The 14,422-nt window shown below is 42.6% G+C and overlaps 1 protein-coding gene across 4 annotated transcripts in view; it reads left to right on the top strand.

The window, feature by feature from the left end:
- Nucleotides 1–14,422, top strand: part of ZNF516 (zinc finger protein 516) — a 1,134,205-nt gene that overhangs the window by 884,097 nt on the left and 235,686 nt on the right. For 2 of the 4 annotated variants that reach the window (XM_044067104.1, XM_044067105.1), the window contains 2 exons: nucleotides 5,302–5,406; nucleotides 6,207–6,274. The exons of 1 other annotated variant lie outside the window; for it this stretch is intronic. In XM_044067104.1, the coding sequence (XP_043923039.1) occupies nucleotides 5,302–5,406; nucleotides 6,207–6,274 (173 nt within the window). The remainder of the gene's footprint in view (nucleotides 1–5,301; nucleotides 5,407–6,206; nucleotides 6,275–14,422) is intronic. One more of the 4 variants, XM_044067106.1, reaches the window with a different exon arrangement.

The following is a 14,422-nucleotide window of genomic DNA, read 5'->3' on the forward strand; positions in this document are numbered from 1 at the left end:
TGGTTCGCCTGTGGAAGCAGTTTTAAAGAAAATGGAGGACAAAGTTAAGTCTATGCAAACTGTTAAAGATTTTTGTCAGGTGCAGCCACCAAGTTTAGTAGAAATTGGCCTACTAAGGGATGGACATATCCTGCTTATGATTCCCAGTCTAGGGGTAGGTCTAGACGTGGTAGGGGCAGAGCTCAAGGTTCTTTTAGGCCTAGAACAGGGAGTTCACCTGCTCAGACTTCTGGTGAGGGCAGGGGTCAGTCCTTTCGTAAACAGACCCAATGACCTGCCTTTTCAGCTGCCAGTAGATTCTCGTCTGGCAGCTCCTTTGGGAGGAAGACTGTCTCTTTTCAAGGAAAATTGGGATTTAATTACTCAAGACAGATGGGTGTTGGATATCATTCACCACGGTTACAGGTTTTATTTCCATACATTGCCCCTTTCAAAGGCATGCCAGACGTTCCTCCTCCACAAAGGAAAGAGGCTCACAAGCAAATTTCTCAGTTACTCCAAATAGGGGCCATTCAGCCAGTCCCTGTATCAGAAAGGGGCCTAGGATTTTATTCTCGCCTGTTCCTAGTACCAAAGAAGGGGAACTCGTGGAGACCAATTTTGGATTTATCTATCCTCAACACTTATCTGGACATTCCCAAGTTCAAGATGTTGACGTTACAACAGCTTTTACCTCTGCTGGGCAAAGATCACTGGATGGTAACTTTAGATCTCCAGGAAGCTTACCTTCATGTGCCTATAAGACTAAGTTGCAGGAAGTATCTGCGTTTTCGAGCTGGAAATTCTCATTATCAGTTCTCTGCATTGCCCTTTGGCTTATCTACTGCGCCCAGAGTATTCACAAAGGTTCTGGCTCCAGTGATAGCTTACTTCAGGCTAAAAGGAATTCAAATCTATCCTTACTTGGACGACTGCCTGATTCTGGCTCAAGAAAAGGAAGACCTTCTACAGCATCTGGAATATGTTATAGCAGTGCTAAGATGCCTAGGGTATTCTGTGAGCGAAATAAAGTCCAGTCTAGTACCCTCTCAAGACATGTGCTTTCTGGGTGTGAGACTGAATACAGCAGCCCAGATGGCCTTTTTAACCCCGGACAAACAGAGTCTATCACTTTACTTCCATCAACTATCTCATCAGTCCGTGCTGACTGCAAGGACAGTCCTTCAAGCATTAGGGTTCATGGCATCTTGTATTCTGGTGCTTCCCAATGCCAAACTGCATATGAGGAAGCTACAATGGTATCTCAAAATGTATGGACACAGCACTGCCAGGATTTGGACACTGTCATTCAAATAATACCTTGCCTTCAAAAAGAATTTTTGTGGTGGGCTCAGGAATGTCACCTAAACAAGGGACTCTCTGTGACCCGGCCAGAGGCGAGTCAGATTTTAACGACAGATGCCTCGGACATTGCTTGGGGAGCTCATCTGAATGGAAAGTGGATACAAGACAAGTGGCCTGCCAGACTACAGCATCTGCATATCAACATGAAGGAGATGTTAGCAGTCCAGTTTGCATTAATGGCTTTCAAGGAGTTACTTCTTCCAGGGCAGGTGTTGATTCTAACAGACAACACAACTGTCATGTGGTACATCAACAAGCAAGGGGGAACACATTCTTATCCTCTATGCAGGCAAGCAATGATTTTATGGGAGACTGCGCTAAGCTTGCAACTAACTCTTCAGGCAAGGTTTCTGCCGGGAGCACAGAACTCCTTAGCAGATGTGTTAAGCAGACAAATCATGGATCCCCACAGTGGAAACTGGATCTTCATGTATTTCAGAAATTGACAGTGTCATGGGGAACTCCAGACATAGATCTGTTCGCTTCTCCACTAAACCACCAACTGCCAAAGTTTTGCACAAAGGGGTTTCATCACACAGCTTGGAAAGTGGATGCTCTGTCTTTCAGTTGGAAAAACCTTCATGTGTATGCCTTTCCACCTCTGCCTCTTCTTCCAAAGGTGCTATTAAAAGTCAGACAAGACAAGCCAAGGATGATTTTGATAGCTCCAGATTGGCCTCGGCAACACTGGTACCCACTACTAAGGAGTCTGGTAAGGAAGCCTCCATGGCCTTTACCTTTGATTCCTCATCTGTTATCTCAGAAGGACGGTCATCTGCTCAATGTCAAGCTTCACTCTCTTCATCTAACAGCCTGGCATATTCTGTGTTGAAACACAGCAGGTCTCAACTTCCTCAACAAGTTTTAAATGTGATTATGGAAGCTAGAAGACCTAGTACAAGGAAAGTGTACGCAGAAAAATGGAAGAGATTTTTATTTTGGAGTACAGCAAAGAATTTGGAGATTTCTGAGCCTAATTTGAGTGTGGCTCTTCAATATCTTACTGAGTTATTGGACAAAGGTTTGTCCTTCTCTTCCATTAAGATTCATGCTGCAGCAATTTCAGCTCACTATGATTGTGACCCACCATTGTTTTCGCATCCTTTGTTCAAGCAGTTTCTTAGAGGGGCAAAGAATATAAGACCCCCACGTAGAGCTCCTACTCCTGCTTGGGATCTCAATTTTGTGTTGGAAAAACTTACTCTACAACCTTTTGAGCCTGCGGCTACTGCTGAATTGAAATACTTGTCATGGAAGACTGCTTTTCTGTTGGCTATTACTTCTGCAAGAAGGGTGTCTGAGTTGCAGGCCCTTATGGCAGTAGAGCCTTTTTGATTTTCCATAAGGATAGGGTATCATTACGTACTAATCCGTCCTTTATGCCTAAGGTGGTTTCTAGTGTGGCTTTAAACCAAACTATTCATTTGCCTACTTTTTATGCAGACCCCCAAAATAAAGGGGAAAAGATTTTGCACACTTTAGATGTACACAGGCAATTGCGTTATTATTTAAGCAGGACTAAGGATTTTAGGCAGTCTCAGCAGTTGTTTGTTTCTTTTGCTTTGAGTTCGCAGGGCAAGCCTGTGTCAAAACAAACTATTTCTAGGTGGATTGGGTTTTGCATTGCATTTTGTTATTCCCATCATGGCAAGGAGATTCCAGCTGGGATTAGGCCTCATTCCACTAGGGCTACTGCCACTTCAACAGCATTTCTAAGGGGTGGCAACTAAGGATATTTTGGAGGCAGCTACTTGGAGTTCAGTGCATACTTTCTCTAAGCATTATCACCTTCCTATCTACTCTAAGTCTAGGGCTGGTTTTGCCACAGCTGTTTTGCAAGGCATGTTGTCAGCTCCTACTTCTTTATGATTTGCCAGCCTCCCTTACCTCTGCTTTGGGATTCTACCCAATAGTAAGGACTGCAGCAATGTGGAACGAAGAACATAGTACAGTTTTGTACCTACCATAAATGTAGATGTTCGAGGATCCACATTGCTGCAGTCCAATTTACCCTCCCTCCTTCCCCTCTGTGTTTAGGGGTGGTTGTGTAGGTGAGGTTATATGCTGCTATTTTTGTATATATCTTTTTGTATATATTGTACATATGTTTGGTGCAGGTATTTTGGGCCTTGTCTTTTTAGGGTCTTCTGACATCTGGGGCAAGAAAAGACTGAGGATATGACGTCGGTCATGCGCATTAGTACCCTGACGTACTGACGTCAGTCTAATGCGCCCTGACCGACGTCAGCCTTATACTCTGGTATTCGGGCCGACTGGACAGCGGACTACCCCAATAGTAAGGACTGCAGCAATGTGGATCCTCGAACATCTACATTTATGGTAGGTACAAAACTGTACTTTCTGAGTAGGGGGGGGGGGGGTAACCTGGAAAGTTTTAGGTGTTGGACTGACCAAATCTTACAGGTCTTCATCCTCAAGGTGATGAAAATAAAATTGCCACTCCAGATATATTGTAGTGGTGAGTATACAGCTAATTTCTTTTGGCATATTTCATGAAGCTTTTATCTTTTTTTTTCTGTTTTTGTGTTGAGAAAGTTCACAAGTTGTATACCTTTTTGCTGTCGTCATATGAGAAACAGTTGTGACCCTAATGAAAATGATATACAGTATATAATATAGCATTTTTCGTGTTTTGGCTGACAAAACAGAACAAATTTCATTTCTTTTAAAATGTCCCTAAGCTCGTCTATACGCAGGAAGTGTCCAGACCAGTTTGTCATAATGTATGAACCTAGAAGTTGTGCTTGGACTGCATACTTTCCAGAAAACATGAAACACAGTACTGTCTTTTTCTTCTGACAAATACGTTGTATATACCAGTACTGAGGTCTGTCTTCATTTTGCATTTCCTAGACAAGGCTGTGGTGTTTTAGTGATTAAAAAGTGAACTGGAAACGTCAGTTTAAAAAAAAAAAAAAAAACTTTCATCTACATTAGGAAATGCAAAACATTTTCTCTCAAAGTTAGAGTTATGCAATGCCTCTCTTTTTCTGCCAGTTTTATATCTTCCTAGATTTTTGTGTGAGAGTGTAGCATTTGTTTTACTTTTTTCTTCTGCATATTTGCCTCTGCCTTTTTATCACATAATGAAAAATTTTAAATGATTATTTTAGGGTTGTTTTCATTTTCGAACATTGCGTACTTTGAATGGCAGTTGTATGCTCCGAAAGAGAATTAAAAGTAGTGTTTTCTTCAAAATGTACAGCAGGGAAAGTGCAGATAATTTCACTTGACTTCCTTGCAGCAAATAAAACTCAGTCCTAGCCAGCCCTTAGATGTATCAACCTGACCTTTTGTTTTTTTTTTTTTGGGGAGGGCATGGGGATGTAAGCTGCTTTCCTTAAATGATAATTGCACATAAAATATGCTTAGTGGAGCTGATTAGGGAGCACACTGTTGTTTGTTTGCCCAGATGTCTGCAGTGAAAGTATCATTCCCTCGTTGTCAGTCTCTGCCAGCGAGGACTGAGGTCATAGCAGCACCAGCAGGCAAGTAGGCAAGGGTAAAGGTTTGATCAGTTTGTGATAGCTCTCTGCTCACTTCTTTGTCTCCAAGGTATTTCTTGCCTTTGGGGGGTGTGGACCATCAAACTCTGGTTCCTGTCATTTCTTATCTGTATAACTTGCCTGTACCATGTTGGTAATGCTTGCATGTCTGTCTGATTTGTGCTTTGACAAAGCTTGGTGAAAGTTGGGATGAATCCAGCTGCTCAGAAAAAGCATACACCGGACATAACATTTCTGGAGTGGGCACGTCATGGGGTGAATCTTTTAATTCAGTGTAATTTATGCATTCTTCCTGTCAGGCACTACAAAGATGAAGGCTGGCAGTTGTCATCCAGGGCCTGAAGATAGCCTCACTTAATGACACATTAGACATACTAATGTTTTCTTCTGACGTAATGTTTTCCTCTCAACATTTTTCCCCTGCCTTTAGGGATGCTTAGGACACAAGCACGCCAAGGAGAGTACATGTGTAAGGACTGTGGGAAATGCTTCAGCCAACCTAGTCACTTTAGGACACACATGCGGTCCCACACAGGTATCTAATTTCCCCCTTTTTGTTTTAAAAATGTTGCTTAATTGAATTGTTGAACTCTCAGAAGAGTATCGTAAAGAGAAACATTCAATCACAGAATGATTTCTTATTAATTTTCAATTTTTAAATTCATGAATAATCATTTATTAAATTACTGGTCTTCCCTTTTTAATCAGTTTGTTTTATATATTTAGTATTGGTTTGCGATTAATTTGTCATCACCTGGGTATATGAAGTGGATATTGTTAATGGTTATAGTCCAGTCTTATCAGGGTAACACGAAAATATAAAATTATTTGGTACCTGTTCTGCTTTTTTGTGAAGTCCAGTGTATTGACTTTTAAAGTATACCACTCTTACTGCCTGTCTACTTTTTGTAATTGCCTGCAGTAGACATTTTGTGAAATTACATATTCTATAAGTGAAAAAATAGTGACAAGTTCAGTGACTTTCACCAGTTTGCAGTCAAAATATGTGACAAGTTAACGCCAGCAGATTTCAGACTGCACAAACATTGTAAGAGACAATGAGACTATAGTCCTGTTTGTAGGTATGCAGATAGTTAATGTCAGTGATCACTTCTGACTGGACTAAAAACCTTTTAGAGCAGTCATCAGACTGCTGTTAATGCATACACTACTATTTTTTTTTTTGTCCCTGAAAGTTGGTAGTTCTGTGGCCATGGGCTTATGAGCTGGTGCTTTTTCGTATGATTTGTGGTTAAACTGTATGCTCTGAAATGATTTTCAGTCAGTAACAAACATTGATTACTCATTTGTTAACAAGCCCCCTTGTTCCCACAGTGGTATTTGAGTCTAATGGACTCCGAGGTACTGAAGTTCACACCACCTCCGCAGATGCCCCAAAACAAGTATGTTTTATAATTAATTGGGTGTTTTAATGTGGTTTTAAGGGTGGGATTGCACAGAGATACTCTTCAGGCAGACAATTTAAAAGCTTATTCATTTTGTTTATTTATAAGTTTCCCCTTAAAGTTCTAAGAGTGTGTTTTATAGTAGAATTTTTATGTATATGCCTGCTTGAGTTTGTATTTTATTACAAGCTCAAGGATGGCCACTATGCAAAGTCAATGTATGACTTTCAAAGAGTCAGTTATACCTTTAGATGATTATAATTGCCTTCTGAAGAGTATTTCTGCCTTTTTTCCTGGTACAGGTGTGATATCTGTCAAATAACTTTTCAGTTTCTCTGGACTCTGTATGGCCATGTGTATTACAACTGTAAAGATCTGCTACTTTTTACTTTCTGTGTTTACTCTGGTGAATGGCTATTCTTGATTACCTAGAATAACATAGTGCTAACTTCCTGCAATTTACTTCTGATGATTTTTTTCCTGTAACGCTTCATTAATTGCCAACAACATGTTCTGTTTTTGTAATTTGGAGTCATACACTTGGCATATCCAGTAAGTCTTGGTATCTAAACTCACTGAACTGATAACTGCCAGATGGATCTGGCATGTCTAGAACAACAATTTCGGCATGCAGTATGCCCCGGAGTGAAGCCAAGGTGTTCATAACTGGCAAGTGATTTTCTGCAGCTGAGAACGCAGTGTTTGTACAGCTGTTTCTGCTTTTTTGTTGTAGTACTACATATGCTTTTACAAAGCTATGTTACATGGATGGCTGAGGATTATACACAGTGCGAGTAGGAGAAACATTTTGTCTGTTGGGCTTACATGTGATTCCATGCTCTGGCTAGAGTTTCTCCTGCTCAGCAGGAGAAACGGGCAAGGTTGACATCCCTTCTGTTAGCACAGTGCTGTGTAGTAGTTAAATTTTTTTTTTAATGGGACACTGAGCTGTAGTGACTTGTATCCAGTAATCTAGTACACACAGGTTTCAGTGTGTCCAGTCCCCACTGCTGCAGACTGGAATTAACGGAGATGTGTATGAGAATGTAAATTAGGTTGGAATGGAATTTGCTTACTGTACACTTCCCGCCTTCTGAGTATATGTTTATGGTGCTTATTTATATGGAAGCATGCACTGAAGTGTGATTGATCTGTATTTGTGATTCTGAAGTTTTGCTTTTCACTTTGTGTTAAGTTCTCATGCACACATCCACCTCATAAATACCATGCTTAGACGTGGAAAAGACCTGGAGGTTTCACGGGGTATGTCAGGATAAGCTGCTGCAACATAATGTTGAGTCAGTATTTGCCACCCTTTTAGTCACTGTGAACCACAGCATACTTTTGAGAGTTTGAACTCGGCATTAGAATTTGCCTGTGTTGGGTGTATTGTGTTTAATGGCTGCTCATCAGATCAGTGCAGTCTCTGGAAGAAATGGTGTAGCTTTCCTGGAACAAATGCATTATTAAATTTTAAATCTAAAACTAAAATGTGGTAATACCATTTGATGAAATACTTGCCTTTAGTTCCAAAATTGTGAGCAATTGTCTACTTGATGGTATAGTGGCTGTTCTAAAGGAACATTTTACCACCGTTTTCCACACTTCTACAACAAGTGTTGCTTGTAGACTTGTACTGTTGTACTGCCCAACTGCACAGCATCTGCTGCAGTTGCTGCAGAAAGCTTTTGTTACTAGAAGGCAGTGTTTCTGTTTTATAGTGCTTCTGTTTGTGTTTTTAGCATTTTGGCTAGAAGCCACTTGGAGCTTTGGAGTGCCGAGTGAGGTTCGGTTTGAAATAATGTGGTTAAGGATGTGCAGTTTGAAATTGGTCTGCTCATCTTGTGTGGTTTGGACGCAGCCACTTGGCACCAATGATGCTTTAGTGCATAAAATTACTGGTCATTACAGCTAGACATGTTTGGTATAACCGATAGTGCATAGCTCCTACTTTTCTGGCCACATAATTTCATACTGTGGAAAAATTTAGGCTTGCAAACTGTACTGTGTTGTACTAGACAAATGTAAAGTAACAGAAAAGTACTATTTCAGAGTGGAACCTAGGAATAGGAATAAAGTAGGATGAAAATTACTTTGCAGATAGGATATAAGAGTTAGTGGTGTGATCCATTTTCTTCAGAAATAACATGAAATGTGAAAATAAACATCATAAGGACCAATCCTCCTTAGTAGGTCCCATGAGTAGGTTTGTTTACCCTCTGCACCACTCATCATTTGAAGTCATTTACCTAGAAATTTCATTACTTTGGGATGGATGCTTACCTATTGCAACATGTAGTGTGATACCACATACTGACTGCATAAACACTCGATTATCCATTGCACCCTTTATCTCATTTCTTCATACATACAGTTCTGATCTCCCTGCTTGCTGCTATTGGTAAAAGTTATGCTAGGTATGTCTCTCACTTTTGTGGTAATTTCATGGTAGAAATGTGTCCAGATCCCTTGTAATGCTACATGGGTGGTCTGGCGTTTTGTACATGTAAATCTTCGCTCATGAGATTGTCCGAGACCTAGCTTTCCCAGAGGCAGTCGGGTTTTCCATGGTGTTAAAGGCTTTTTGACACACACACCACCATCTTGATAGCAAGGGCTTGAGCTAGTTACTGCTTTCCATTTTTCTAAAGGCCTAGGAGAAGTGCATCCCCCAGGATTCCACAGCAGGGTTTTACATCCCTCGGTGTTAGCACAACCTCCACATCACCCGGTTGATTGGCCCTATCCACTGTCCACTTGCTCTGATCTTTGGGAGTAGTTGTTTGTCACCTGGTCTCAGGTTATGGGTACTCTATCTAGACTTCATTTCCTAGGAGTCCCCCACTACCCACACGCCTAGTTGGATCAGTCATTCCTGACTGAAGAATAGATACTGATTTGATGGTAGAGCTGGAATCATAACTGTATGGTCTCACCCTTAGAGACTCTGTTTTATTAATGGTGCCACCCTTGAGGGAGCAAGTCTACAAGTTCTATCCTGCATGAAGAAGCATCACAAGGGACTAGTGGGTTATAGTAGTAGTCCTTCTGGGGCCAGCTGGTAGGGGTAAATCCTTCCCCCCCACAAAAGTGTAACTGAATAACTGGTTTTAATGAAACTCTTGGAACAGACCAACGCTACTGCTGAATGGTTAGTGGTGGCTGCTCCTCTGCCTTTTATTGTTTGAAGGAATGGTACTTGCTGTCCCATTCTGAAAGTGAGTAATTTCAGCCAATACAGCCATCAGGCAGTTTGCAATAGTGACTGCTCATACTGTTCTTCTTTTTGTACTATGATACGAGGGCAAAATCACTGTACAAGACAGATTTTATATGTATAATATATATATATATATATATATATATGTATAATATATATATATATATATATATATATATATATATATATATATATATATATATGTAAAAGTAAAACACATGATCAGTAAATCAGCAAATCAGTTAACAAAATTGAGTATATCCAGTTCTCCAGTTACATTCCGAATTTAAGCCCAAAGGCATTAAAGTGCCATACTTCAAAATGTAAACAGTTTCCTTGTATAATAATTTGTATTTAAGTAGAACTTTTTCCCAAACCTAACAAACACCCGCTCAAGAACAGTGCCCTGTAAAACTGCAAAATAACCCTGATGGTATTGTATTGGTATAATAACTGATGGGATTTCCTGCCATCGAAGCCCTTGGCCAGCCCGACTGAATTTTGTCATCCTCCTGAACTCTGCAGATACCCTGACCGATATAAATATGTGTGGGTAGTCAGGTTGTCAGGGAGTCAGCCAGTGCCATAACCTCAGATGTCTGTCTATTCCTATGTTGCAGTATTCTAGGTGTGGGATTTCCTACCCTCAGGCGACTCGTACGTCGGCTTCTATACAAAAGCTTGAGCTTGGTTGTTGCAGTGTGCATGGAACGTCACATGTAGGGTCATAAACCTGGGGCCTTAAATGTGACATCTGCATGCACAATCCCCAGAACTTTTCAGCCGCAGACGACATTCACATCGTGCGATCGCTTCTTCACAGATGTCACATCTTACAGATAAGTAGCCCGTTGGGTTATTTCTGATGATTGTTATAGCTAACCCTTGGTTGTGTTCGCATTTAGCTGATGTCAGGAAAAAAGGGAAGTGCCAATGCGGGCATCAGATACCCCACAAGGACGCCCATGACAGGTGTGTTTTTTATCTAGGCAGAGAACACGATCAATCCTCCTGCGCTATTTGTCAATCGTTTGTGCCTAAGACCTTACGCAGCTGTCTAGCCGCGTTAAATATCTACCTCGAGAACCAATGCTTCGTATGGTTAGCCATTAGGATGGATCCTGCATCGGAGGCCGCACCTGAACCTTCGGGCAAGAAGGCCAAGTTTCCTAGGCCGCCTTCGCCTGCCGCTCCTCTTACCGATGCACCGCCAACTGCCGATCAAGGGGTTGAGGGGCACACGGAGGATCCGTCGACTGCAGCGACGTCACTCGACATTTCGCAGCAGATGACCGTCACGTCCTCAGAGCTCACTCAGCCATCGACACCCGTCGAGGGGGAACCAGTTTCGGTGGTACCTCTGGCAGGGGTCCAGACTTCGGATGTGCTAATCTCTAGGCCTGTGTCTACTTCCTCTCCAGCCACAAAGAAGCAGAAAACTAAACATGCCTCCTGTTCTTCAGAAGTCACTCTGGATTGGCAGGCCTTCACTTCCTCTCTCATGCAGGCCTTCATGGCCCTTAGGCCTTCAGCCTCAGCCACTTCCGCCTCAGCCACTTCCACCCTAGCTCTACTGAGCCCTAGGCCTGTCTCTGCTTCTCTCCCATCCATAACCCCTCAGGTCAGGGAAGAACAACATGACTTATTTCTCTTCATCAGAGGAGTCCATTTCTTATGTTTCCCAGATTGCCTCCCCTCAGGAATATTACTCTCCAGATGAGTAATCTGTGGAGGGGGGACTGTCCTCTGAGGACATTACTTTTTGTGAGACCATCAACAAGATGGATTACTTTAAATGTGACACTTCCAAAATGACTGACACCCAAAAAAAGTACTTTGAACTGCTACAAGTGGAATCACCCTCTCCTTCAGCAGTTCCCCCTGTTCTGCCTGCTTACTTGGATGCCTTTCATGTGGCCCCTAAGCTTCCTGACCGCTTCTGTAAAATACAGAGGACCAAAAATTTTTAGTTAAGCCACCCTTGGCGGACCCAGCTGTTGCCACCACAGCAGATAAGCAGTCTAGACTGCTGCCCTCTGCCTCCCTACTACCCACTGACAAAGACAGTAAGTGCATGGGTAGGATGAGGAAGAAGATGTACACTTCTACTTTCTTTCAGAGCCATAAATTGTCAGACCCACATGACCAAGTATGCATTAGACTTGGTCTCTCAAGACCTCCTCCATGCTGGTTTCCTTGCCTGACAGTCCCAGCAAGATGGACATCTCATCCAACCTTTCCTTGGCCCAACAGGTAGCCAGGCACTCCATAAAGTGCAGCTACGATGCTGTAGAAGCATCTGCCAGGTCTGCAGCATCTGCTTCAGCACTCAGGAGGTACTCATGGCTAAGACTCCAGAACCTCCCCGAGGACTTCAAGGCTAAAATCCTGGACACCCCTCTGGACCACAATGTGCTGTTCAGGAAGCAATCTGCTGACCTTTTTAAAAATCTACATGAAAAAAAGCAAAGAACTCCAGGACATTAAGCACCTTCTGGTGTCACCCATACCCAAGTATTATAGGAACTACCCTGCTAAGGCCACCTTTGCAAGACGTACTCCACAGCCCTCCTCTTCCAGGTCTAGGAGAGGGGCTAGAAGACCTACCAACTCCAGATCCTCTGCTCCACCACAGCAACCCAGACTGCCCTTTCAGGACAGAGGAGGCCCCAGTAATGCATGACTGCCTTGCCCATCTCCTCCTCTCAGCCTGCCTTTCCCACTGTCTCCCCCTTTGGCAATCCATCACTTCAGACCAGTGGGTCTTAAACATTATCCAAAAAGGATACTTCTTATCCTGGAAGAGAAGCCACCCAGAAAAGGCTTCCCTTTCCTACACAAAAAACAAGGCCCATCTCATGCCACAAGTTTTGGCAGGTCTTTTAAAGCTAGGCACCATAGAATCTGTCCCTCCAGGACAGGAAGGAAAGTGGTTTTACTCCCGTCTCTTCCTGGTACCCAAAAAAGATGGCCCCTGGTGACCCATCTTAGATCTGTCCTTTCTAAACCTTCATCTTCAGGTACACACTTTCAAAATGCTCTCTCCCCCCACTCTGCTGCCTTTCATTCCAGCCAAGACATTCATGGTCACCCTAGACCTAAAGGAAGCCTACCTACCTGTACAATACCCATCAGGAATTCTCACAGACAGTTGCTGCGTTTCTCTGTGCCTTCCTCTCATTTCCAATTTATGCCTTGCCCTTTGGTTTATCCATGACCCCCAGGATATTTACAAAGTGCCTAGCCCAGCCATTGCCTTCTGCAGAACTCGGGGTACAGATTTACCCTTATCTGGATGACATCCTGATTCTGACAGAGTCCAGGGATGCTCTAATGAAGCATCTACATTTCACCATTTCTCTCCTACATAACCTAGGATTCACCATCAACTTCCCCAAATCCTCTGATCCCAAGCCAGGACAAGATTTTCCTCTGCTACAGAATCGGAACAGATACGATGAAGGCCTTTGTACCTCAAGACAAGGCTCTGTCTCATTACATCCAAGTGACGCCTCCAGGTGCATCTGAAATTAACTCCTACTGACTCCTCTGGGCGTCAAATATTGCTTGTTCATATTTGCATCAGTAATTCCAATACCATGCTATATACAAAGTTTTAAAAGATTTCATCTTAAAGTTACAAAATGGCAAACTCAGTTGCATTAACATTTGACCACTGTCTAGTGCAGGTAAATAGATATTAGCTGTTGATTTTATGATATTAATTTATATAGATATAATTTCACAGTTACCTAAATATCTCAACAATCAAGTAACACAGACAGAACTACTTAGCCTCATATGAAAGCTCTCAACTAGATGAATAAAATGCTGCTGTGACAGTATATATGTAACTTGAGTGGTTCCAGAGAGATTGTAAGTTGTTTACAAAATGTTACAAATGTAATAGTTACTGTGTTTACTGTGACTTATAAACCTAGAACCTAAAGATTATTACCACTATAAAAATAGTTTGCGCTGAAGAGGTTGCCATTTACACTTCTTAATTCCTATGGTTCCAGAGATATGAACATTTGTTTGAAATGTAAGGACATAATTTGATTCTGTCAAAAGGCTTAGGCTCTGCCCGTTGGAATTTACAGTGCAAACTTCCTGAGCTCCATTTGAGTGAATGAGTTAACTTCACACTTTCAGGAAGCACTACTATCCCAAAAGGTGATGGCAAGGCAATTTCTTCGTCTCCTGGGTTGAATGGCAGCAACCATCCCCATGCTACCACTGGCAAGAATGCACATGCGCAAGCTGCAGTGGTTCCTGAAGAACACCTGGTACCAGCGCCTACATCAGGTCACCCCCCTCCTTCTCTGTCTGAAAACAGAAATCAGCTGGTGGATTCAGCAAGTGCAATTGAACCCTGGACTCTCACTACAGCCCCCCCCCCCACCCCAACCCAATTTATGCATACAGATGCCTCAGATTCAGGTTGGGGAGCAACTCTGGTCTCTTACAGGATTCAAGAAAAATGGCATCCCTCTCTTCAGGCCAAACACATCAGTATCAAAGAAATGACAGCAGTTTTCTTAGCTCTAAAGACCTTCACTCCCTTTCTTTTTCCAGGGGTGCTCCAGATTGTCACCGACAACACCACGGTGATGTGGTACCTCAACAAGCAGGGAGGAACAAAGGCCTATCAGCTGTGCAATCTATCCCTGCTGATATGGGACTTAACCTCTTGCCTCAACTTAGTCCTGCAGGCAGTCTACATCCTCTCACAGGACAACCACCAAGCAGATCTCTTGACCAGGACCTCCTTGCCTCAGCACGAATGGATGCTGAACAGGGAGGTGGTCTTAGACATAGTCCACCGGTGGGGTGCTCCACAAATAGACCTGTTTGCCTCCCCCCAGAACAGGCAACTGCAGAACTTCTGCTCAAAAACCCCACTCCCCTCTAGCATGGAGAGT

This window comes from Protopterus annectens, chromosome 3.part1, assembly GCF_019279795.1.
Source record: "Protopterus annectens isolate FY-2018-M chromosome 3.part1, PAN1.0, whole genome shotgun sequence".
Taxonomy (NCBI): domain Eukaryota; kingdom Metazoa; phylum Chordata; order Ceratodontiformes; family Protopteridae; genus Protopterus; species Protopterus annectens.